The 25,017-nt window shown below is 37.9% G+C and overlaps 1 protein-coding gene across 1 annotated transcript; it reads right to left on the reverse strand.

Moving 5' to 3' along the window:
• Window positions 1-4,574: 4,574 nt before the first annotated feature.
• Window positions 4,575-20,092, reverse strand: n4bp1 (nedd4 binding protein 1). The gene is made up of 7 exons (XM_051870398.1): window positions 19,571-20,092; window positions 15,240-16,774; window positions 10,052-10,182; window positions 9,811-9,907; window positions 9,156-9,263; window positions 6,101-6,202; window positions 4,575-5,994 (listed from the first exon to the last, which is right to left on the reverse strand). Exons 1-7 carry the CDS (start codon window positions 19,877-19,879, stop codon window positions 5,688-5,690), a joined length of 2,589 nt encoding a protein of 862 aa, XP_051726358.1. The 5' UTR covers window positions 19,880-20,092; the 3' UTR covers window positions 4,575-5,687.
• Between the last annotated feature and the right edge of the window lie 4,925 nt (window positions 20,093-25,017).

Raw genomic sequence — 25,017 nt, forward strand, 5'->3', positions numbered from 1 at the left:
AAAAACAAAACAATTAAACACAAATGTAATTTTTATCTAGAGTCATTTTTGCTTATTAGTATTGTTGAATTCGATCATAGAAGGTCAGGAGCAAAGACAATGGTTAATAAAGTGAGATTAAATACATAAAGTATATTTGTGTTATTTAACATTTAATTATTGTGGGTTTGCGTAATATACAGAGTTTGCATTTCACTGTTTTTATTGATTTTGAGGAATACTGAATCTGTTTTTGTGCAAGTGAGATGAGTAAATGCATGCTCACATTTAGTCTAGAACCACAATAACCATCATGCACAGCACACAAGAGACAGGAGAGCTGTCAGTCAATAAATTGGAAAACAAAGTAACTTGCGCTACTTATTTCAAAAAGTAACTCAGCTATTTTCTTGTAAATTTGTACTTTACTAGTTACTTGAAAAAAAGTAATCTGATTACGTAACTCGCGTTACTTGTAATGAGTTACCCCCAACACTGATTAGCATGCATATAATAAGAATATTGGCTGTTTATAAATACTTATAAAGCACGTATTAATGCCTTATTCTGCATGAACATATTCTACATATCTTATACTAAACTTAACAACTACTTTACTAACTGTTAATATGAAGTAGCCTAATTAGTTTATTGAGGCAAAAGTCGTAGTTAATAGTTAGTTAATAGTGAGAATTGGACCTTAAACTAAAGTGTGACCAAACATATTTCGTCACCTTGGAATTATAAGGTTCTATGTGATGTTTTTGTCAAAATTGATTGTTCTTATTCTGTGACAACTTATTTACATAAAGTTTTTTCTTTGTTTGTTTGTTTGTTTGTTTGTTTGTTTTTCCCAGTTTGTTCCACATTTGTGGTCCATAGTTACAGACAGTTGGAAAACAACAACATTTATTCATGCTGTGTCAGACATTACCAGAAACACATTAGCAGTCATCAGTAATGTACAACCACTGTATTTACCTGAATTGTGTAAAACAGGTGTTGAAAGTAGGTGAGTGTATAATATGCTGGGAATGGAAAAAAACACGCCCGTCTGTCAGTAGAGCCAAAATGTATTACTAATACAAACGTGCCATCATTGTCTAAGATTGTAGACTAGATGACACACCTATGGAAATGTGTATCGATAAAGATGAACCACACCTGTAGTATATTAATAATGACTAATTATGAGTCAATTGTTAGAGATTCACCACATGCATATTTTAACATGCTTAGATTAGCTGCAACCTAAATAAAGCACTCTGAAATGGGACAGTAGCACTCTTAATCTAAATTAGCCCTGTGCTCTTTTAAGCTTCCAAAATCGCCAACTCAGCCACTGAGAGGAAATGACATCATTGTTTACAGTTCTGCAGCAGATGGAGGAATAGGAGTGGCCCCTCCCTCAGCCACGGGAGCAACCAGTGTGCCACACTGATGATTCAAAACAGTGTTTAGTCACAGTCTCTTTTTCTCTCTCCCTTAGTGCAGCCCAGTGTGTTAAAATCCCAGAGTACTCCTGCTCTCACCACATCACTGCTTGAAACTGCCTTGTCAGCAAACTCCTGAATGTAGACATTCCTTCTTCACATTATATAAAAATCATTGCATTTATTTGTGTGTGACATACTGTACCCCCAAATATGATATTGATATCCTAGCAAGGATCCCTCTTTCTAAAATATAAAGGCAGATATTTTCATGTATAAAGATCCATTACTGACTTCTATATTGTCATATATAATTTTTAATGCAAAATATGAATACTATTTGAGGACTATTCCATTCAATTTGATGGAAATTTACTTAAAACAGACTTTTTAGTCATATTTTTGTTAAAGTCAGGAAAAACTTTTTGAATTATTAATAAAAAATAAAATTTGAAATATTATTTTTATTAATTAAAAAAGATATTTCCCCATTTTGAAAAACACTATTTTGGCAACTATTGAGTAAAATTATACAACCCGAATTCCAGAAATGTTAGGACGTTTTTTTAAATTTGAATAAAAGAAAAACTATAAGACTTTCAAAACACATGAGCCAATATTTTATTCACAATAGAACATAGATAACATAACAAATGTTTAAATGGAGAAATTTTACACTTTTATCCACTAAATGAGCTCATTTCAAATTTGATGCCTGCTACAGGTCTCAAAATAGTTGGCACGGGGGCAACAAATGGCTGAAAAAGCAAGAAATTTTGAAAAGATTCAGCTGGGAGAACATTTAGCAACTAATTAAGTTAATTGATATCAGGTCTGTAACATGATTAGCTATAAAAGGGATGTCTTAGAGAGGCAGAGTCTCTCCAATCTGAAAAAAGATTGTGGAATACTTTAAAAACAATGTTCCTCAACGTCAAATTGCAAAGGCTTTGCAAATCTCATCATCTACAGTGCATAACACCATCAAAAGATTCAGAGAAACTGGAGAAATCTCTGTGCATAAGGGAAAAGACTGAAGACCTTTATTGGATGCCCGTGGTCTTCGGCCCTCAGATGACACTGCATCACTCATGGGCATGATTGTGTCAATGACATTACTAAATGGACCCAGGAATACTTCCAGAAACCACTGTCGGTAAACACAATCTGCCGTACCATCTGCAGATGCCAACTAAAGCTCTATAATGCAAAAAGGAAGCCATATGTGAACATGGTCCAGAAGCGCCGTTGTGTCCTGTGGGCCAAGGCTAATTTAAAATGGGCTGTTTCCAAGTGGAAAAGTGTTCTATGGTCAGACGAATCCAAATTTGACATTCTTGTTGGAAATTACAGACGCCGTGTCCTCCGGGCTAAAGAGGAGGGAGACCTTCCAGCGTGTTATCAGCGTTCAGTTCAAAAGCCAGCATCTCTGATGGTATGGGGGTGCATTTAATATATAAATATATGAAATGAGCTCTTTTTGTGCATAAAATTGTAAAATTTCTCAGTTTAAACATTTATTATGTTATCTATGCTCTATTGTGAATAATATATTGGCTTGTGATTTGAAAAGTCTTGTGTCATGTGATTTGAAAGTCTTTTAGTTTTCATTTTATTCAAATTTTAAAAAACATTTCAACATTTCCTGAATTCAGGTTGTAGATAAAGTATATACAACCAACTGTCTTGCACAGTTTCTGTTCGCAAAAATTCTGGATACAGTCCATAACCACAAAGTATCTAGACTATGATGTTTTTTTCTGGAACTAATGTTATCCACATTCCTCAACTTGCTTCAGCCTTCCTACTAATGATAATCTGTGTTAACAATGCCTCTATTCAATGAAGTCTATCAGAACCAAATGTTTCCACGCATACTTGTGCGAATTATGAATGACTAGCTGATCTCCTCTGATCTTCTGTTCAGTCAATCTTGGTTCCTTTATGTGCAATAAAGATCTGGCATCTTTGGCATGTTTATGGTAGAAGATTAAAGGGCTATATGACTTCCTCACTGGTAATCCCAGCAGATGCTGCTCCCATCATTGCTGGTTTAGCTTAAACCAGTGGGTTCAGGACAGTGGGGGAGGGCTGGTAGGGATTACTTTGACAAGTTATGTAAGCATGCTGTCCAACTAAAGGAAGAGAGAAAGAGAGATGGAGATAAACGGAGATGGTGGACATTTTAGTAGGTTTAGGGAAGCAAGCAATATTGGGGAGGTGAAATTCTGTGTTCCTGAGAATGCTGAGCTTTTCTGGAATGTGGATGGTATTTAAACCAACCGCCCATGACTGGACAAAGAAAGTTTTTACTCGCCATGTTCAGCAGAAAATGGACAGAGTGGGAACAGATGGTAAACAGAACTGTTTAGGTCTGGGAATTGCTGTCGAGGCTTCCCCAATCGAGCCCCAATTTTCTTCTAAACACTTTTTCACTCATGACTAAACAGTGGCTAATTTTTATATGCTTAAAACTAATGATAAACATATGCTGAAATTAAGAACCACCCAAATAGATGCAGATAGAAAGAGCAAATGAACAAAGGGAACATTACCAGCTAAGACAAAAATTCAAGACATTTTCAGTGTCTTTTACAAAGAGAAGCACATTCTGCAATCGACCAGTCAAATTCACTTAAAGGCGTGCAGGATTTGCATAATGAGGTAGGTTTCAGTTTGCTCATCTTGCACAACCTTAAAGAACCTGAGACGCATGTAAGGTCACAAAGGAAGGACAGGGACATCCCTCTTGAATGCTGCCAAAAACTAGTTACCTAAGACTTGCTGAGCTCTCATTCATCTGTTTTGAAAGTAACAATGTCTGTACTTCAAATGGGGTTGGAAAAGAGAAATAAAAAAGGGTTATTTGGAGTATATTCAATGATGTTGGTTCAATATAATATACTGATATTACTCATGTACAGGCAAAGAAATGTGATAACGTAACGTCATTGCTCATACTTGCTTCACAATGACTGACTACTGCATTTATATGAGCTTAGTCTTTAAAAAATGTCGCCCCCTACCGTCAAAGAGGATATTATGCAGAAAAACCTCTATACGGAGTACATTCTCATTAGGATAAACACAGTGCAATCCAAGTGAAATGCTCACGGTAAAATATTTGATACTTCAGTATGAAAAAAGGACAGACTATAGGAGTCCTGATAAACACATAATTGGCCTTTATTAACTGCCTTCCAGAAAAAGCAAAAGGTTTTCAGCAGCCATACTGTGAGATACCCACAGTGCCTGCCGAGTCTGTGACGTTTCCGTGGGTTTAACGTCTATGCATTTTCATTCCCAAAATTGAATACCAATTCACAAAACGCAACGCTAAACATATTTCAGAAACAGCGAGAAGTTGACGTTTTAACAATGACAGTGAAAATACTGAACTATATTTTCACTTCTGTGGAACATAACAATGTTTTTCAACTGTGCAATTGCATTTTGTTCATGCCTTCAGTCTTCCACTGCATTATGAGGTTGGTAAGAACTGGTAATCCCACAGCGCCCTCTGATGTTCGCAACTGGGACAAAGGTTTCCATCGATGGTGGCTCTGGTTTCCTGTTTGCTATAAGACAGTGACTTGCACAACAGGCAGAGAAGGGGTGTGTTAGGTCACTGAGTAATCTGGAAACTTTTTTTTTTTTAAAAAGCCATTTAACTGTTTCACTGTGTCCTCTGTCATTCAGGGGGTCTCCAGGGATTTCTAGAAACAACATACCATTTTGTCACCATCACTGAGGTTAACAGGAACTAAAATTAGTGAACAGGAAATGATAATAGGGCACTTCAGTAGGGCACTTTGAGTGACTGGAAACTAGTACTCATTTGGCTCAATAATATCATTATTTACAAAACAGAAGTTACAGAAAGCACAGTCCTATCAAAAACAGCAAATCAACATTTGTCCTTCAGCAGTAATTTAGTTCAAAACAACTGTAGCTGGAACACCTTTTAGATTAGAGATTTCTGAATAGATAATTACAGGAAAGGAAGATTATTCTTCATGAATATTTACATCAAATTTATGCCATTCGGACTGTACATTCTCGTGTATTTAAAGCTCGCGCTTAAACAATTTATAACTTAGGTTTATTGTGCTTGCAGTCGTCTCATAATCTAAATTAGTTGACTGAACAGAGTCCCCTTGAAAAAAAGCTTGTAACAGCGCTTTTCCATCATGGTATTCCTTAAAAATAATTTTAAACTTTAAATTATGTTGCACAAGAGTGAAAACTGTAAATTTGTGTTTAATTAAGTGTGCGTCAGCCCAGCAAGAGGCCCGACAGCGCATTTAGGTCCCTCATGTATGGGTTGTCACTGAGGATACGGTCAATACGCTGCTTTTGGTCAGGAAAGATGTCGTACAGCTTCCTTTTGAGCTCTGAGGTTTCCGAGGGCGACCGCTGCGGGGGTGGAGAAGGGGACGGTCGAGGAAGGTGCCAGTCTGGAGGGCCGGAGTGTGGCCAGTGGGAAGGGGAAGAGGGATGTGCTGTGGACTGTGCTGCCAGGGTGTAAACTGACGGGGTTGCCCGAAGGTCTGTCCTCAGGGGGGGCATTATGGGACTACCTCTGTGAGAGGACAGAAAAGTTATGAGGAGTTACAGACAAGACAGCGAGTGTATGATAACCACTGCAGGGTATTACTTTAAGCAAAATGGTGTGTTTTTGAACTCACCGAGTGCCTTTAAGTAGAAATTCGTCTAGGTGAGGTCCATGCTTTCCAAGTGGGTCATCTGGGATCATAAAGTGGTCTTCTACGAAGGTGAACTGCAAGAGTCTGAAAAATCCAAACAATGAGCTGTAAATCTAAGCAAATAGTAACTGAGCACACTAAAGGTGCATCCATGTACACTACCATTTAAAAGTTTGGGGTTGGTGAGGTTTTTGAAAGAAGTCTCTTATGCTCACCAAGGATGCATTTATTTGATCAAAAATACAGAAAAAAAAAAACATTAAAGGGATAGTTCACCCAAAAATGAAAATTATCCCATGATTTACTCATCCTCAAGCCATCCTAGGTGTATATGACTATCTTCTTTCAGAAGAACACAATCAGAGATATACAGGTGCTGGTCATATAATTAGAATATCATCAAAAAGTTGATTTATTTCACTAATTCCATTCAAAAAGTGAAACTTGTATATTATATTCATTCATTACACACAGACTGATATATTTCAAATGTTTATTTCTTTTAATTTTGATGATTATAACTGACAACTAAGGAAAATCCCAAATTCAGTATCTCAGAAAATTAGAATATTACTTAAGACCAATACAAAGAAAGGATTTTTAGAAATCTTGGCCAACTGAAAAGTATGAACATGAAAAGTATGAGCATGTAGAGCACTCAATACTTAGTTGGGGCTCCTTTTGCCTGAATTACTGCAGCAATGCGGCGTGGCATGGAGTCGATCAGTCTGTGGCACTGCTCAGGTGTTATAAGAGCCCAGGTTGCTCTGATAGTGGCCTTCAGCTCTTCTGCATTGTTGGGTCTGGCATATCGCATCTTCCTCTTCACAATACCCCATAGATTTTCTATGGGGTTAAGGTCAGGCGAGTTTGCTGGCCAATTAAGAACAGGGATACCATGGTCCTTAAACCAGGTACTGGTAGCTTTGGCACTGTGTGCAGGTGCCAAGTCCTGTTGGAAAATGAAATCTGCATCTCCATAAAGTTGGTCAGCAGCAGGAAGCATGAAGTGCTCTAAAACTTCCTGGTATACGGCTGCGTTGACCTTGGACCTCAGAAAACACAGTGGACCAACACCAGCAGATGACATGGCACCCCAAACCATCACTGACTGTGGAAACTTTACACTGGACCTCAAGCAACGTGGATTGTGTGCCTCTCCTCTCTTCCTCCAGACTCTGGGACCCTGATTTCCAAAGGAAATGCAAAATTTACTTTCATCAGAGAACATAACTTTGGACCACTCAGCAGCAGTCCAGTCCTTTTTGTCTTTAGCCCAGGCGAGACGCTTCTGACGCTGTCTGTTGTTCAAGAGTGGCTTGACACAAAGAATGCGACAGCTGAAACCCATGTCTTGCATACGTCTGTGCGTAGTGGTTCTTGAAGCACTGACTCCAGCTGCAGTCCACCCTTTGTGAATCTCCCCCACATTTTTGAATGGGTTTTGTTTCACAATCCTCTCCAGGGTGTGGTTATCCCTATTGCTTGTACACTTTTTTCTACCACATCTTTTCCTTCCCTTCGCCACTCTATTAATGTGCTTGGACACAGAGCTCTGTGAAAAGCCAGCCTCTTTTGCAATGACCTTTTGTGTCTTGCCCTCCTTGTGCAAGGTGTCAATGGTCGTCTTTTGGACAACTGTCAAGTCAGCAGTCTTCCCCATGATTGAGTAGCCTACAGAACTAGACTGAGAAGCCATTTAAAGGCCTTTGCAGGTGTTTTGAGTTAATTAGCTGATTAGAGTGTGGCACCAGGTGTCTTCAATATTGAACCTTTTCACAATATTCTAATTTTCTGAGATACTGAATTTGGGATTTTCCTTAGTTGTCAGTTATAATCATCAAAATTAAAAGAAATAAACATTTGAAATATATCAGTCTGTGTGTAATGAATGAATATAGTATACAAGTTTCACTTTTTGAATGGAATTAGTGAAATAAATCAACTTTTTGATGATATATGGATATATGACCAGCACCTGTATTTTAAAATATCCTTGCTCCTCTAAGCTTTATAATGGTTATGAATGGGGGGGCCACATTTTGAAGCCAAAAATAAATAAATAAATAAATAAAATGCATCCATCCATAATAAAAGTAATCCATACGGCTCCAGTGGGTTAATAAAGGCCTTCTGAAGTGAAGCGAAGGGTTTTTGTAAGAAAAATATCCATAATTAAAACTTTATTAACTGTAATAACTAGCTTACGACAGACGGCTGTACGCTTCGATCTGCGGCAGAAGAGCAACCTCTGACCCGCCGCAATGATGAATGTGGAAGCGCAGAGGATAGAGCAAAACAAAACACTGTATGGAATAACTTTTATTATAGATGGATGCATTTTTTTTTTTGCTTCAAAATGTGCCCCCCCATTCACAACCATTATAAAAGTTTGGATGAGCAGGTATATTTTTAAATATATCTAGATTGGGTTCATCTGAAAGAAGATAGTCTTATGCACCAAAAATGGCTTGAGGGTGAGTAAATCATGGGATAATTTTCATTTTTGGGTAAACTATCCCTTTAAGTTTATTGTGAAATGTTATTACAATTTAAGATAACCGTTTTCTATTCTAATATATTTTCAAATGTAATTTATTCCTGTGATGCAAAGCTGAATTTTCAGCATCATTACTCCAGTCTTCAGTTACATTATCCTTCAGAAATCATTCTAATATGTTGAAACATTTCTTATTATAAACAGTTGTGCTGCTTAATATTTTTATGGAAAATGTGATACATTTATTCAGGATTCACTGATGGAAAGAATGTTCAAAGAACAGCATTTATTTGAAAACAAAAAAACTTTTGTATCATTATACATGTCTTCACTGTCAGTTGAGATCAATTTATTATATCTTTTCTAAATAAAAGTTATTTCTTTCAAAAAATAAATAAATAAATAAATAAATATATATATATATATATATATTACTGATCCTAAACTTTGGAATGGTAATGTATGATATTAACATTAGGAATTGAGAAAATAATTGATGTTCTTCTGGACATCTTGCTGTAAAGGTGTTCTTTTTACCTCTCCTGAATAATCCTTCTCCACGCTTCTGACTGGCTCACAAAGTCCCTCAGGTTGTCATTGGTGACAATGACCCCTCCTGTCTTCTCAGCCAGATGAAGCAGGAACCTATGAAGAAGGTCAAAGATGATGTCAGGCTTAGAGAAGGAACCTGGGGCCTACATAAATTGTGTGTAGAAAGTATGGGTATGCACAAAGATTTTCCAATCCTACCCACTTACTCCTGAAATGACCATAAATGGAGCTTAAAACACCTGTTTTTATTATTCATGATCTCAACTTCATATTATTTCCATATTCATATTGGCATCCAGACACACTGATTGCATTTAACAGTGCTAAAAAAAAATAGGAAAATATATGATACGCACTGTAAATAAATTTGCCAATACGACAATATGTAGTGCACGACTTTATTTTTTGTTATTTCTGATGTGTGCACAAGACAGTGAAATGGTTTATACACTTTTCGAAGTCCCATCACTATTTTTATGCATACACAACTTTTTTATAGACTGAGTACATTTGTGTGATTTCCTGAAGCATCACTGAAAATCTACATGCAAATGAATCTAATCCTCAAGCTAAATACTATTTTGTCTGATAATGTGTTGAGGAACAGACAGAAAAAAATCTAGATGACTGGATCTTGTACCTGTCATCATGGGAGGAAATTCTCTGTCCACACACTTCTCTAGACGGGGTAAAAGAAAGAAGTCGCAGGTTCTCCAACTGGTTGAGAAAGTGTTGTTCTGCAATAATAAGGACAATGCATCCAATTTTTGACTAAAATCATATGTATGTAAATATAATAAAATGGATAAAATCATATGTATGTAAATAAATAAAAACAGATGTCTTGCTGGTCTAATGACAGGAGAAAGCTAAGCTCTTACCAGTGATGTTAGGGTCTTTCTTCTGTCTCCACTGAGGAACGAAGACAGTGATTTCTCTGTGCCCTCTGCGCCAAAAGGCCTCTACAGCTATAGCAATCCCACGACAAGAAAAGATCCGATGGAGTCCATGTCTGGTGAAAGCAAATAGGGAGGTCAAAGGTCATGATCAGTTTGGAATAGCATACTCGTAAACTTCTCATTCAAATTTTGCAGTATGCAGTACCTAAACGTATGTTGCACAATGTGTGAACATTTTCTATGTTTATAGTATATTTGGATAACCTACTTATTATGCCAAAATGTAGATCACAGTGCAACACTTTCCACTCTTCACTTATAGATGTGCGGCCATAAATATCAACCACAACTCGTTTTTTAATCTCATTTCAGACTCATATTTGACAGAGTTGTAATAAAAATGCTACATTACATTACTAAGATGTAGGGGTGTTAAGGTATGTGTATTCATCCCGAACCATACAGTACGGACGTCACGATTCGGTTCATGCAGTTAGACGATGAATACAGTCAGTCACAGGCGATCCACACTCCAATCCAGAAGGGGGCGCGTGCGGTAATACAGCGCTGTTTGCTAACCGCAAAAACATAAAAAAGAGCAAAAGAAGAACAGCGACTACGCGAATGACTTTTTTGTAACTGATTGTGACCAAATAGACTACCTTTTGTTTTTTTTATCAAGCCTGCAAAAAAAAAAAAAAAAAAAAAAAAGGACATATGCAAGAGTGCATTCTGGTCACACTTCAGTTTAGGTTTAGTCCCCTAGTTGGTACAATACAGTCTCCTATAGTGCTTAATACACTATAGGAGACTGTACTGTACCAACTAGGGGACTAAACCTAAAGTGTGACCATTTTATCTAGTGTACCAAAATTGTACCAAACCGTGATCACAAAACCTAGGTACATACTGAACCGTGACTTCTGTGCACCGTTACACCCCTACTAAGACGATAAACGGGTGACAGTTGCTAAATTAAACACGCAATGTAGTGAGGTCATTTGAAAACAATGTAACTGCTGTTTGAAACATTTATCATTGCATTCTGCGTATTGAGTTTTTAAATAGTAGGCAGTATACAATATATTCCCATATGCTGCAAGAAGTGTAACAGGTGTAATACAAATGCAAAATTCACCTAGAAGGCTGATTAAATAACCAAAGACCAAAGTTCCCTCTTGAATATCAAGTTGCTCGATCAGGAAACAGCTTGCATTCAATTTCACAATGCATCTACCACTGATGGAGAGATAAGTGCATATGTAAATGCATTTGAGAACAGTGGTCAACCATTTACTTCCTTTTTTACTTCGGCAATTCTCGATTAGATGCAACTGACGCAAAAGGGTGCAAAAACAGACGCACATCTCCATCCATTCAGAACGCTTCGACAGAATGACACACGTATACAGATGTGCAGCCATGTACACACACACACCCATCTATCCACACACAGACACACAAATGAACCACAGAGGGGTCACGGGGAAGTTCCCTCTACGAGAGAAAGTTATTTTAAACAGGAAGTGTTACTAAAACAACGACCGTTGACGTAAAGAGTCAGATAACTTTCCCAGTCTGGAAATGTAAATTGCTAAATATGCAAAAAAACCTTTCATTTCTCCCTTGTATTTCTGACAAAAAACATCAAATAAAAAACCCATGTGGTTCACCTCTAACTCATCCTTATGAAGATCTTATCCAGTGACTGTAGACTCTGACCTAATTATCTTGAACTGAAAGGACAGGTAAGAGATGTCAACAATTGAAGAAGAAAGAAAAAAAAAAAAAAAAAAAAAAAAAAAGAAGAAAAGAGAAAGCTGGATTAAATATTCCAGTGTGATTGTTAATTCAAAGGTTTAACAGACATTGAGGAATCACTGTCATTTAACAATAAAATTGTACTAGACCTCAAAAGTAACCCAGGCCCAGTTGTCAGAAGTAGCGCAAGCGTGTGGAGCACGTCAGAAATATAATGTTGTTTACTAATGGTGACTCTCTAGGTGTGTGGAACATTTTCTTCCAAAACAATCATACCACCTGAGAAAACAGAGATATGAGAAATGAAACCATAACAAAATCCTGGCTATGTGCCAAACCAGAGCAATATAATTACAGCAGGATCAGGAACTGTATATAAGTTGCACCAGTTTCAGCTCATGACATTTGACCTCTCCTTCACAATGACGGTTAATCTTTAACTGCAAGATATTGAGATCCTTCCTGACCTGCTGTGGCAGCGGTTCTTGGTAACTGCATATTTGGGCTGCTATGGCAACAAGATTTCACCTGAGGATTCAAATCTCAAATATCATGCAAGCATACAATTCAGCCATGAGAAACCTTGTGTGAGCTGTTGTCTTCAAGTCTGGCTGAACATGTGATAGAGTGACTGTTCAGTGCTCTGCATGGATAATATGGCGTAATTAGTTATACATACCCCTTTTGTTTCTTGCTATTATTTGAGTGGGAACATTTCTTAAGAACTCAAGAATACTCCATGTTTCACATCTTTCTAGTATATGCCCACATCTTTTGTTGAAGTAAAGGTCTTACCTTATAAAAACTCCCACCTAACACCTTATCCCACGACTTCTATCCTCAGCTAAACTTTACCAGTAGGGTCTAATAAGATATTTTTCCTCTATTCACCCCTGTGTAACACCTCAGTTTCCATACTAGTATTTCTAAGAAGCGTACTCGCCTCCGGTAAGCACACTTAAAGGGCAAAATAAGGGGCTGACAATGGGAGAGACCCACTGAGAGGTTGCCTTTTAGGTGGGAGGGAGGAAGGGGTGTGGGTGAGAAAGACAGAAAGGAAAGAAGGGGGTTGCACCTGGTTTTAGGTTTTCAAACACAAACATTTACAGACTAGAGTTCATAAACACTCACAGACCTTACTGGAAGTGACTTACTTTAACCTTTATGGGTACTCACACACTCACATAACACAACATTTTCACACTCCCTCAAATTCACTCCAAAAAAAGCATCAATCACATCTGTCCTTTACAATGGTTTCATAATAAGCATCAAATACTGAATGCATCATTTAGTTTTAGTAAGTTTAGGTCACCCAAAATTCTGTCATTTCCTCAACCTTATGATTTTCTTTCTCCCAAGGAACACAATAGGAGAAATTATAAAGAATGTTCACACTGTTCTTTTCCAAACAATGAAAGCTGCAGTGCCCGGATCTGTCAAGCTCTAAAAAAGACAAAAAGCGCCATAAAAGTAGTCCATACAATGCTATATTCCAAGTCTTCAAGCCATACAATAGCACTGTACAAAGAACAAGCCAAAAATGTTGTTTATAATGACTGAAATTTCAGTCTCTCCCTCACATAAAATTTGTGTGCTTTCAGAAGACATGGAATTTAGCACATAAATTGCATAGGCTATATTTATGGTGCTTTTTTGGTCATTTTTGGGGTTCGACAGTAACTAGCTGTCAACCAAATTTCTAACCCTAACTCCTAAGATGGATTTTACAATGGGTGGAACCTACAAAGTTAATATAATAAAATTCAATGATAGCAAATAAGTTGTACTCAAACTTTTATTTTACACAACTTTCACTCAAAAATAACTAAAAGAATCAAAAAAAGAAATAATTTATTATCTACTGACAGCTGCCATTACAATTTGGAACTGACAAAGTGTGAAGATAAAGACTTTTATTCGCTCAAATGTAAACGATTATTGCTAGCCAATGTAAAATATCTAAAAATCACCAAAAATAATTAATAATAATTAATAATAAACAAAGATGAGTGAAGGCTGGAATATACCACGCAACAAAAATCTGAACAGATTTTAAAACCCTATGCATCATAAACGTGCCAACTTTGTAAATGTTTATAGAGAAAAACATCATGAACTAAATGGTTGAGGATCACACACCACCAGACTTTTAAGATGTTCTGGAAACAACAAACTCACACAGAAATACATGCCTCATTGCTAGGATGTTTTTTGTAAAAACTGTCAACTCCAACTGCTCAAAATCTGCAGACTGGCTATGAATTTCAGCAACAAGCGTCACCTCATCTAGACTGCAAATCAGGGCAAACATTTGAGCAAAAGTCTTGTTGTGTATTCCAGCCTTAAATGCGCACAGAATTTTATTATTGTTTGAAATATTCTTTTACATCAGGGGTATTCAATTAAAGTTCCAAAAGGTCCACTCTCTATATTTTCTTCCCAGTAGAGGTCTAGACAATACTTTTTTGGAACAGTTATACATTTACATTGGGGCAGCCATAGTACGTTGTAAAAGAAAAAAAATCAAAATTAAATATTTCTTCCAACTGGATATGAATATAAAAAAGGTAAGAACAGATGTTTTATCAGGTTTTTTTTTTTTTTTTTTTTTTTTTTTTACATATAGACACCTAAGTGTATGGCACACAGAAGGTCTTGGAACTGAGAAAACATATTGGGGGTGCAGGGTTTACCTCTTAAGAAAAGTATGGACCATTTTTATATTTTGCTCAATGTAATAAACTACTAAGAACAAACAAAGTACATAATCTAATAATCAAAACTCTCATCATTAGCACAAAACAAAGTTAGCTAGTAAGTTTTTTTTATCTTCCCTTACCATCTCTTTTCCAAATTATGACATTGTTTATTATGAAATGCTTTTAAAATGCTGATTAATAATGCCAAATGTATGGAAAAAAAGTCTAAAGGTGCCACGCGTTAACTTGTCACAAACCTGGTTTAGTTAAACGATCAGATTTGTATTGTTTTTGCTGCATTCTTGTTTTCTGCAGCGTTTTAGCAAAAGTATCTATTTTTCTGCTCACCATGTTTCTGCTACTGTTTTTAAAATAACTGCATCATCTGCAGTTCTTAATGTGGTGCTTTAGCATCTTTAGCAGGAGAGAGAAGCAACATGCACGCACAGGCTTGAATGAAGCTCGTTTGGCTCTAGATATAAATATTAGAAGATGTAGCGCCAAAAGATCATTACCGTAAACGACCCTGAGCGCTTGTGGTGTGAACCGCTCTGCTGTTTTGACGCGCTGCTCACTTTAATCTGCAGAAACTGTAAAATGGCGCAATTACGTCCCACGGTCCAGATGGAACCAAATTTAAATACCACTGACCTATATGAAAGAATGAGAAATACCCCCAAAAATGATACAATTTGATGGATACTTACGCCATTGCCACATTGCTGCCATCGATGATGATGTGTCGCAGATTGGGGCAGCCCGGTTCATTCTGTAGGACTAGTCTGTAGGGGGTTCTCAGAGACTGCTGGAAACGAGACATGCCGGTGAGGGGTGCTGGTTCAGAGGTGCTATGTGCCTCAGAGCGAGGTAAAGGTGCCCTTCCAGGGAGCGTCTGGTAAGAGCAACCAGGTCGTGTGTCGGTGGTCCGGAGAGGAGGGCCTTGAGAAGAGCTGCGGAGATTGGTCACACTCTCCGTCCGCACAGGAACCATTGTTTGAGAGCTACCGCGGGGTAGGTAATCAAATCGGGACTCTGACTTCAAATCAAGTGTAGCCACTCTGGGCTTCCTCTCTATCTCTGTGAAGTCGTTATCATCGTCGTCGATGATGATAACTTCACGTATGTCATTCTGTGCGCCATTGTTTCTTTTAAGAGTGGCTGAGGCCAGTGGCACGCTGCTTGTCTGGTTCTTCTGACCTATGCCATTAATACTAGCAGGTCTAATGTTTTCTTTGCACTTGATCTCTGATCTCTCGAGAGCTCGCATCTGTACCCGTTCCTTCTCTTTGACCCTGGTGGAGGTGAGTGTAGATGAGGCGTTTACGCAGGAGGACGGGTCGGGTATGCAATAGGTGCTCTGGGATCCTTGCGTGCTCTGGGTCTTCTGGGTCTCCTCCACAATTCTTTCCAGCAGTAAATATGTGTCCTCCGTCTGCCCCGTCTCCCGTACCACCCGCTCCACCACCTCCTGCTGGTAGCCCATGGTTCGGAAGAAGTTAACAAGACAGCGTAAGTTAGTCTCAGGAGTCACCGCCTCACTTTCATTTGTCGCTTCACTAGCAGTTAGTGTCCCCTTTGCAGGAGCAACAGCCCAAGTTTGACTTGGCTCTCGCTGCCGTTCTTCCCACTGCTCCTCTTCTCTTCTCTCCAGCGAGTATTGCCGTTTAGTGTCCCTCTGCTCGCTTTCTGAGGACCGTCGCTTGTTGCAACGACCGTTGAGACCTGGCATAATGTCAGGAGTGGTCACAGGACCTGAGGTTTTGTCCTCAAAAGTGGTGTCCAGGATACGGTTGGAGAGGTCAGTTACGGGTGTGCTGGTTTGAGAGCGGTCCTGCTCAAGGTCTATGATAGCTATAGGTTGTGTGGGGCTTTGGGCCAAGCCCAAAAGTTCCTCTTTGAGGGCACTGGGCAGCAACAGCAGCTCCATGGCATATTTATCAGCCCGGTCCTCCACAAAAGTCTTAAAAGTGCGCTTTACCAAGGGCTCCCTGTCAGCTGGCAAGCTCCGCTTCTCCTGAAAGAGGGCAACAAACTGTTGAACGCGACTTTGAGCCATAACGACGGCCTCTGCGCTCCCACTCAACCTCAGTCGGCCCGGCTCTAAAACTTGGACTTCTGCACTCGTGTCTCTAAGCAGCCGGTCCAAAAAGAGTCCACGAGCACCAGCGAAAATGCAGTGCATGTCCACTGGGTACCACTCTTCTTTCTGAAGTTCTGGGTCACACAGGCCTTTCACATACTCCTGCAAAACAATCACAGCAAAACAGGATTACAACACATACGTTGCAAAAGATAGAGAACTTCACTTCTACAATCAGTAGGGTGACATGACAACACAAGCACAATGCTCTAGAATTAATACTCACAGAAGCAAAACAAGTCAAACTAGTGTCTTTGTTTTAAACTAGTATGCACGTATGATTTGCCTTGAGAGACCAAATAACTAAGAACTACATCGTCATACTAGGGAGATTCCACATGCCCATAATCATATCGACGAAAGTGTGTGAACACATATCCAAATATGCAACTATGACACAACACCCAAATGTAGACTGTTACTGGCTAAAATACAGAGCTGCTCTGTGTTTTGCATTTCACAATGTGCCAACACTGAGTGAATGTATTATATGCTAAAATATTAGTATACATATTAGTGTACAGTATTAAATTCTAAAAGCACTTCTGGCTATATATATATATATATATATACACACACACACACACACTGTGTTTCAGAGTATCACTATAGTTTTATTTAATGCCTAATGCCATGTCAGCATCTGTGGCTATCTTAATGCCAAAAACTGAATTACAAAAATATTAGTTACATATATACACAATTAAAATAAATACAGCAATTAATATTATACAAGATTTTTAACATTAACATGTGATAAAAATTCTAAAACCTTTACTGGTAAAATCTTACTAAATAAGTCCTTAAGTGAGCTTACTTCACAAAAATGTTTTCTACTTGCTTTAAAAATGGGACAGTTCAATAAAATATGTTTAATGGAAAGGGGGGTTTTGCAAAACATACATAAATCTTCGTCTTTAAGCAAAAATGATCAATCTTGTATGACCTATAAGACATCTGGTGAACACCACTTGATCAAATCATGTTTTAAGGGACATTAAAAGTCTGTTTGGGAATTCAGGATGAATTTCCATGTTTCAGAGCAGTGGTTCCCAACCACATTCCTGGAGGCCCCCCAACACTGCACATTTTGCATGTCTCCCTGATCAAGCACACCTGAATCAAGACATGGAAAATGTGCAGTGTTGGGGGGCCTCTGGGAACATGGTTGGGAACCACTGTTTCAGAGTGATTTTTTCCCCAAATCGTGCAGCCCTAAATGTACTGTATTCTAAAACGCACTAATGTGGTTAAAAATAAAGAGTATAACTGGGCGTCTTTGGGGTTTCTTAACTTCATATTCATCATATTGACATGATTGTGTGGCTTTGAATAGGTGGGTGGGCCTGTGTAGCAAATAACTATCAGTTAAATATCATACATTGAAAAAAAGAAAGAAAAGGAAAAAAAAACAACTACCCAGGAACCCCTTGGGGTAGACCATTCTGTCATATTTATGCTGAACTTTTTGTTTCTTTGATCTGAGCGCGAGTTACGGTAAAAGAAATACTCATATACAGTACCAGTAATGACACTAGGTTAAAAGCCACTACTCTGAGTAGTAACTAAAACCGAAAGTGAAATACACTGGGGGCCTCCCATCTTGTCTTGACTAAGCAAACAGGTCTCTGTCAAAGACCCATGAGAAAATTCATGACACAGTTTGGATGAGAAGCAGATACCGGGTTATTTTAATTAAAACGGGGAGAGATATTCAAAAGTCACTGAGATGTGGAGACAAGAGCTTTTTGCATGTGAATATGATTTTAGTTTTGTGGATGGGGTATATAATATTTACACCTGTGAAAAAGTATTAGAAATAAATCAAAATGTTTAGACAAAGAGGAAGTTCACATGGTGGTGAAACACATCCACTGAGTGGTTTCCGTTTCATGGCTTAACAATAAGGATATTCCAGGTTTACTGGCACTGGTGGTTATAATTTCCTTATTAGATTGGAATAGAATTGCAAACAATGGCATGTCAGAACTAGGTGATGACGCCACATGTTCAGTGAAAAACCACGTCTTTTGTTGCTGCTTTGGTAACATTTTTTTCGACACGACATTAACGGGAAACATCTGTGTGAAAATGTACAGGGTTGGATCATCTGTAAATGTGTGTGAAAGCTTATTAATGTGTTTATGTCTGCGGAGACATTATGAAATACATTGATCCATTTGCTTTGGATATGTGGTTTGTTTGGCCTTAGTTAATCCTAAAGTATATAATTAAGAACTATGTACAACTGTGGATATCACTTACAATTGTGCTGTTGTATTGAGTAACAGCACAGCTGGGTTTTGGCCAATGCGATTCACAGGTATGAATCACATTGTTGCTGATGTTCAATCAATTCTACATCATGATTGTTAATGTGATGTTACTTTTCTACATCAGATCTAAACAAATAAATAATATCGATTAACTTATGTTTCGGACAAAAACTGGCCAACTAGTTGCTGTTTATCCACTCCGCAAAATAAAATGGATCCAATAAAGCCAAAGCATCAAGCTTTGCGTCTCATCAAGCAAAGTAAAGACTAAAAGGATCAGTCTATAACTAAATAAACTGAGGACTAAATATCAGTCCTCTTTGAACTGTTGTATAACTTTATTTACATACCCAGTTGACTGAAAATGAACATTACTTTAGTAGGCTAAACAAATCATTTTAAGGGGGCACACAAAAGATACTATGGGTCGTGGTTTAAATGTCAAATAAAGACAAACATGCTGTTGTCAGAAGCAGCTGAGTTCAGTCTGACATCAGCTTCCTCCAGCTATCACGTTGCAAAACAAGTTTAATGTCATCAATTTCCCTTCTGACAGTCAAAAAATAAAGAAATAAAGACAAACAGCAACATTGTTTACTATAAACATCTTCAATTAATTTACCTTCGCTTTAAACACATCCTCCTTTTTCCCCTTCAGCTGGAGCCAGATCTGTCTGGAAGCCTTACTTCCGTGGGCTCCAGTGTGATCCAAGAGCCCAATAATCGTGAATGTCACTTGGAAAACCTGTTCGACCTTCGGTTTACTGCATTTGAGCTCTGCCTGCTTGTCCTCGTGCACCGTGAAGTCATCTACGGTGAGCGGCTGTGACTGTGTTCTACTGGCGGTCGGGGATAGTCTGCCTCCCGGCGGCTCCGTGCAAGTTACCTCGGTGATCCGCTTCATCCCGAGGAGGGGCCGCGTTGTTGACATTTTATTTTTTAAGCTATATCAATCTATGTTGACCACGGCGACTTCACTTTTAAAACCACTACTTGTAAAATGAATCGTTTACCCCTTTCATGTTAGCTTCCAACCCGCTGTCTCTTGACGTTTGTCAACAGCGCTGTAGTATCTGTGTTTTGACGCTGCTCTCAGTTAGCCTGCTAGCCTACATCTCAAGCCGTCGCACCCGGAAAACCCCGCGGACGTCATCAGCAGACGACGACGTTTGCTGATCATAGTTGCTGATAGGTCTATGCTCTGATTGCAGATAAGAGTCTGTTGAAAGAGGTAACCATAGTTTAAAAAATAACATAACACAAAATACCACACTACAGCTATTGTTACTATTGTATAACTGTATGAATTCATCCTATTTGTAGTATCAAATTGAATGCACACACACATATGCTATTTATAAATATAATTTATAGATTCATAGATTTTTACAGTATGCATGTGATAAAAATAGTTCCCTTTTCACTATTTGGATCCCTATGTGTGTGTGTATATATATATATATATATATGTTTATCTAATTAGGAAAATATGAATACAATTTCAAATAAAAAGAATTGAACTGCCTTTGAATTAGATTAATTTATATATTTATTCGTAATTTCCTAATTAAATAATAAAATATTAATTCAATAGTTATTTTATCATTAAAAACGATTTCACCCTTATGTTTATTCCTCATCTTATTATTTTTCATAATTAAAAATTAATTATCTACTCAATTATGTGATCCAAAATTAATTTTCATTACTGTAGTATATGATTGTTCCTTTAGCAAATACTTAACACTTTTGTTTCATTAGTTGTCTTTTCCTTGCTTCTCATAACAAGCAGCTGCAGTGTCTTCATCTCTCAAAAAAGCTGATGGCCTTGTGGCCTTGACAAGATGAAGGGATGTTCTGGGCCCTTATTCTAATCTCTCTTCATTCCTTGGAAATGTTGATTACCTTGCAAATATTTATGTTTTTGTAGATGGTGTGTCAAAGGATAGAAAATACATGACCTTGAACGGGCCTACTGGATGTTAGAAAGGAGGACTAGCCTTTGAGTTACTGCTCACAACACTGTCATAATAAACATCTTTTCTGATTGAAAAGTCCAGTAGAGTCAATGCTAAACTAATGCTTACTAATTATTAAAGGGATAGTTCAGCCAAAATTACATACTCAACTCACCCTTATATGGAAGCCCCCCAAAAAACATGCTTTGATAAATTATGAGATACAAAATCCTAATGACATATAAATCTGAAATTATGGCATGAAAGTCATAATTATGACATTTGAAAAGTTAAAATTATGAAGCACTTAAATTTATTAGCTAGAAAGTCAGTTATGACAAAATGTCAATAATGAAAAAATGGCTTTGTCATAATTATGACTTTGTCATAAGTATGTCATAGCTTCATATTTTTATCGCATAATTTTGACTTAGTATCTGATAATTGTGACTTTTTATGTCATAATTATGATGTTTTATGTCATGCTTGTTAAATCATAATTATGACAAAAAGTTGAAATTATCAGATGCTAAGTCAAAATTATGAAAAAAAAGTCAAAATTATGAGACTAAATCATAATTATGAGATAAAAAGTCGAATATGACATAAAAAGTCACAATTATGAGATAAAATGTCAAAATGATGAGATTGAAAAGTGATTATTTTGACTTTTTGTCATAATTATAATTCTATCATGAGAACTCTCAGAAGATTTTAACATGGTAATGGATATGACAATGTTAATGCTTTTGGTCTTGGCGGAATAGATCTGCTATGCTGCTGCTGCTGAATTGCTGCAGCTGTTGATTATTTCTGTAGTTGTAGATTATTGCTGCTGCTGCAGAGCAAGTACAGGAACTTGCTACTGCCAATACATATACTGATAAGTGCTGTGCGTATGCAAGACATACTGCTGCTGCACAAATAGCATATATAAAATTACCCATAGCAGATCTATACAGGTGGAGCTGGGGAAGGTGGAGGGTTTCAGAGGAACTCTGAAAGCATGCTGCAAACTGCTATAGTGAATGTAACCAGCCATTTAAATGTTGTGAGCAGCAAGCCAATTGGCTGCAAATGCGACATGCACCAATCAGCTTGTGCCAAGTAGTTAACGCTGAAAATATCATCAGTTTGCATTAAGGACCTATCAGCCTGTGCCATCTAGAGTTTCATGACAGAACTAGGCATATCTTCTCATAATTTCACATTTTTATTATTATAACGTTTTGTCATAATTATAAATTTTGTCATAATTTCGACTTTTTATTATTATAATGTACCAAAGCATGTGTTCCAAACTTGAACACAAAAGAAATTTTGAAAAATTATTAAATAATTAAAATAACAAAAAATGTAAATTATATTGATGACGCTGCGTAGACAAACCTTAGATTCTAAGGTTTTTATTGGTTAATGTTTTATCTTATTTTTTATTTATTTATGATAAAAGTCAGTGGAGTCCAATGTTGTTTGTGACTTGTTGTTGTTGTTTGTGAAAAATATCTTTCTAAATAAAACATTTTAGTGACATCTTGAAAATTACCGTGAAATCCCACCTACATTTACATAATCTCTGCATTTACATAAGTGACAGCACACTCATTCACAGCACTGGCATAAAACTTGAACACCTGAGTTTCAGGGTACAATTAAAACTTGTGCATCAAAAGAAGTACTTTTTCCTTTCAATCTCTCAGGGACAGAGTGTGTGGGCACTGCATCTGTGCAGAGGAGGGAGGGGCTAAAGAGGAACTAGAACAAAAGTAGACTGTTGTAAGAGTGCAAGGCCATGAGGCAGTAAATGAGAGCAGTTTGCTACACAAGCAGAGGCAGTAGCTATACAGCCCATTCACGACAACAGTCTGTTATACACTAAGGGCCATAGCAGAGCACTCTCTAGAGACGAGAGATGACAAATATTCAAACAGCACAAAAGAGTGCTCGCATTCAGACACACATGCAGTTATGTGAGCTCGCGTGACTACACCCACACGTCGTACTCTTCCTTATCCTGTCTTTCACTTCTCTTTCCATCTTTTCAATAATATGATGCTTATCTCTAATGGTATATTTTCACTATACATTTTTTATCAGCAAAGTAAAATTCTGTGTAATTCTTAAAAGCAAATCAAAATGAAACCTGACACATATTATTGGAAAGGAAATATCTAATCAGCCAATCACATGGCAGCAACTCAATGCATTTAGGCATGTATATATGGTAAAGACAATCTGCTGAGGTTCAAACTGAGCATCAGAATGGGGAAGAATGATGATTTAAGTGAATCTGAACATGGCATGGTATTTCAGTATTTCAGAAACTGCTAATCTACTGGGATTTTCACGCACAAGGGTTTACAGAGAATGGTCCGAAAAAGAGAATATCTCCAGTGAGAGGCTGTTCTGTGGGGAAAAATGCCTTGTTGATGCCAGAGGTCAGAGGAGAATGGCCAGACTGGTTCGAGCTGATAGAAAGGCAACATTATCTCAAATAAAAACTCGTTACAACCGAGGTCTGCAGAAGAGCATCTCTGAGCGCACAAAATATCAAACCTTGAAGCAGATGGGCTACAGCATCAGAAAACCTCACTGGGTGCCACTCCTGTCAGCTAAGAACAGGAAACTGAGGCTACAATTCACAAGGGCTCACCAAAATTGGACAATAGAAGATTGGAAAACGTTGCCTGGTCTGATGGTCTCGATTTCTGCTGCAACATTCAGATGGTAGGGTCAGAATTTGGATCCATCCTGCCTTGTATCAACGGTTCAGGCTGCAGGTGGTGGTGTAATGGTGTGGAGGATATTTTCTTGGCACATTTTGGGTCACTTAGTACCAACTGAGCATCATTTAAACACCACAGCCTACCTGAGTATTGTTGCTGATCGATCTATTGATCTATCTAGTATTTAAAGGCTCAAATGTGCACTTATCATTTGTCATGAGTGTTTGTTTTATAACCACTAGATGGTGCACTCTCTCTCTCTGTCTCTCCACCTGCATTTTGAACCACGTCTGCCTTGATTCCCTTCCAGCTGCAGTGTGACTATTGAGCGAGATGCAATTCGCAGATCGATATGTTTCATTATTTGGAGTCCAGACGTACAGAACAGGGGAATACAGTTTTTATTAAAGTTCACCTCGAAGAGATGTAGTGTTGAACAGTACAGGAAAAGAAAGTATGTCCATCCAATGGGAGATGGGAGTGACTGTAATATCTGCGACCATGCTGTCTGTCCTTCACATACACATACACAGCTGAAATATTGGCAAATGTACTCCTGGAGAAGAAGGCGGCATGGATCAGTTTGTGTGCAAATATTACTTAATGCTGCTGTTATGTTTTTGACATTTTGCCAGTCAGTTGGTTCCGGAACACACAAACACACTCATACTCCTCTCATACCCCCTCTTATGCACATTATGAATCACATCTGTGCGTACACAATAACAAAACAGGACCAATGCATTTGCCAAATCTTCTTTCCAAAATTCTCCTCATCTACATACAGAAAACAAAACAGTAATTTATAATGAAGAAAAAGCAAAAGATTTGTTCAGCAAGATTACAAATGCACTATTGTAAGCTAGGCATTACCTGCTATAGGGCATTCATTAAGGACACGGCACAGGCTGGCTCTCAAGCTGAAGGCAGCTGGTGGCCTCTCGGCTGCTGGGCCCGGTCTGTCTTGACCCTGAACACATGGTCCACTTAAGCTCTGATTGGCTGGGCTCAGGCCACAGCTGTGCACAGCACAGGTCAACGGCTGAATCAGCTGTTAATCACGGGAATCAAGCTCAGGCAAATCTCCGCCTTAACCTGTTAACTGTCAGTGTCCTGGTAGAACTTATTGCCTTTTTTCCCCCCTATATAACATGTTTAAGAAATCATAATAAAATTGGGTATCATTCATCCTGTGAAAATTGTTTTGAAACTGGACACTGCGTTACCACGGAAACGGCATTTTAAAACCTTTTTAGTGGGCTCTCTTCCCTAGTGGGCGGTGTCATGTTTTAGATTTTACAAAATTTACTGCATTAATTAAATCTTTTTCTAACAAAATGCATATTGTTGGAAAGGTATAAGACTCAAGGTTCCCTATTTGGCCA

This window comes from Ctenopharyngodon idella, chromosome 18, assembly GCF_019924925.1.
Source record: "Ctenopharyngodon idella isolate HZGC_01 chromosome 18, HZGC01, whole genome shotgun sequence".
Classification (NCBI taxonomy): domain Eukaryota; kingdom Metazoa; phylum Chordata; class Actinopteri; order Cypriniformes; family Xenocyprididae; genus Ctenopharyngodon; species Ctenopharyngodon idella.

What these genes read in the sequence shown, in the direction of transcription:
- n4bp1 (XM_051870398.1), bottom strand. Translation starts at nt 19,879, where the DNA reads ATGTCAACAACGCGGCCCCTCCTCGGGATGAAGCGGATCACCGAGGTA. An exon ending in AGGATGTGTTTAAAGCGAAG is followed by an intron (nt 16,775 to 19,570) that starts GTAAATTAATTG and finishes ATTGTTTTGCAG; the next exon opens with GAGTATGTGAAAGGCCTGTG. An exon ending in ATTTCCTCCCATGATGACAG is followed by an intron (nt 9,264 to 9,810) that starts GTACAAGATCCA and finishes CCTTCTTCATAG; the next exon opens with GTTCCTGCTTCATCTGGCTG.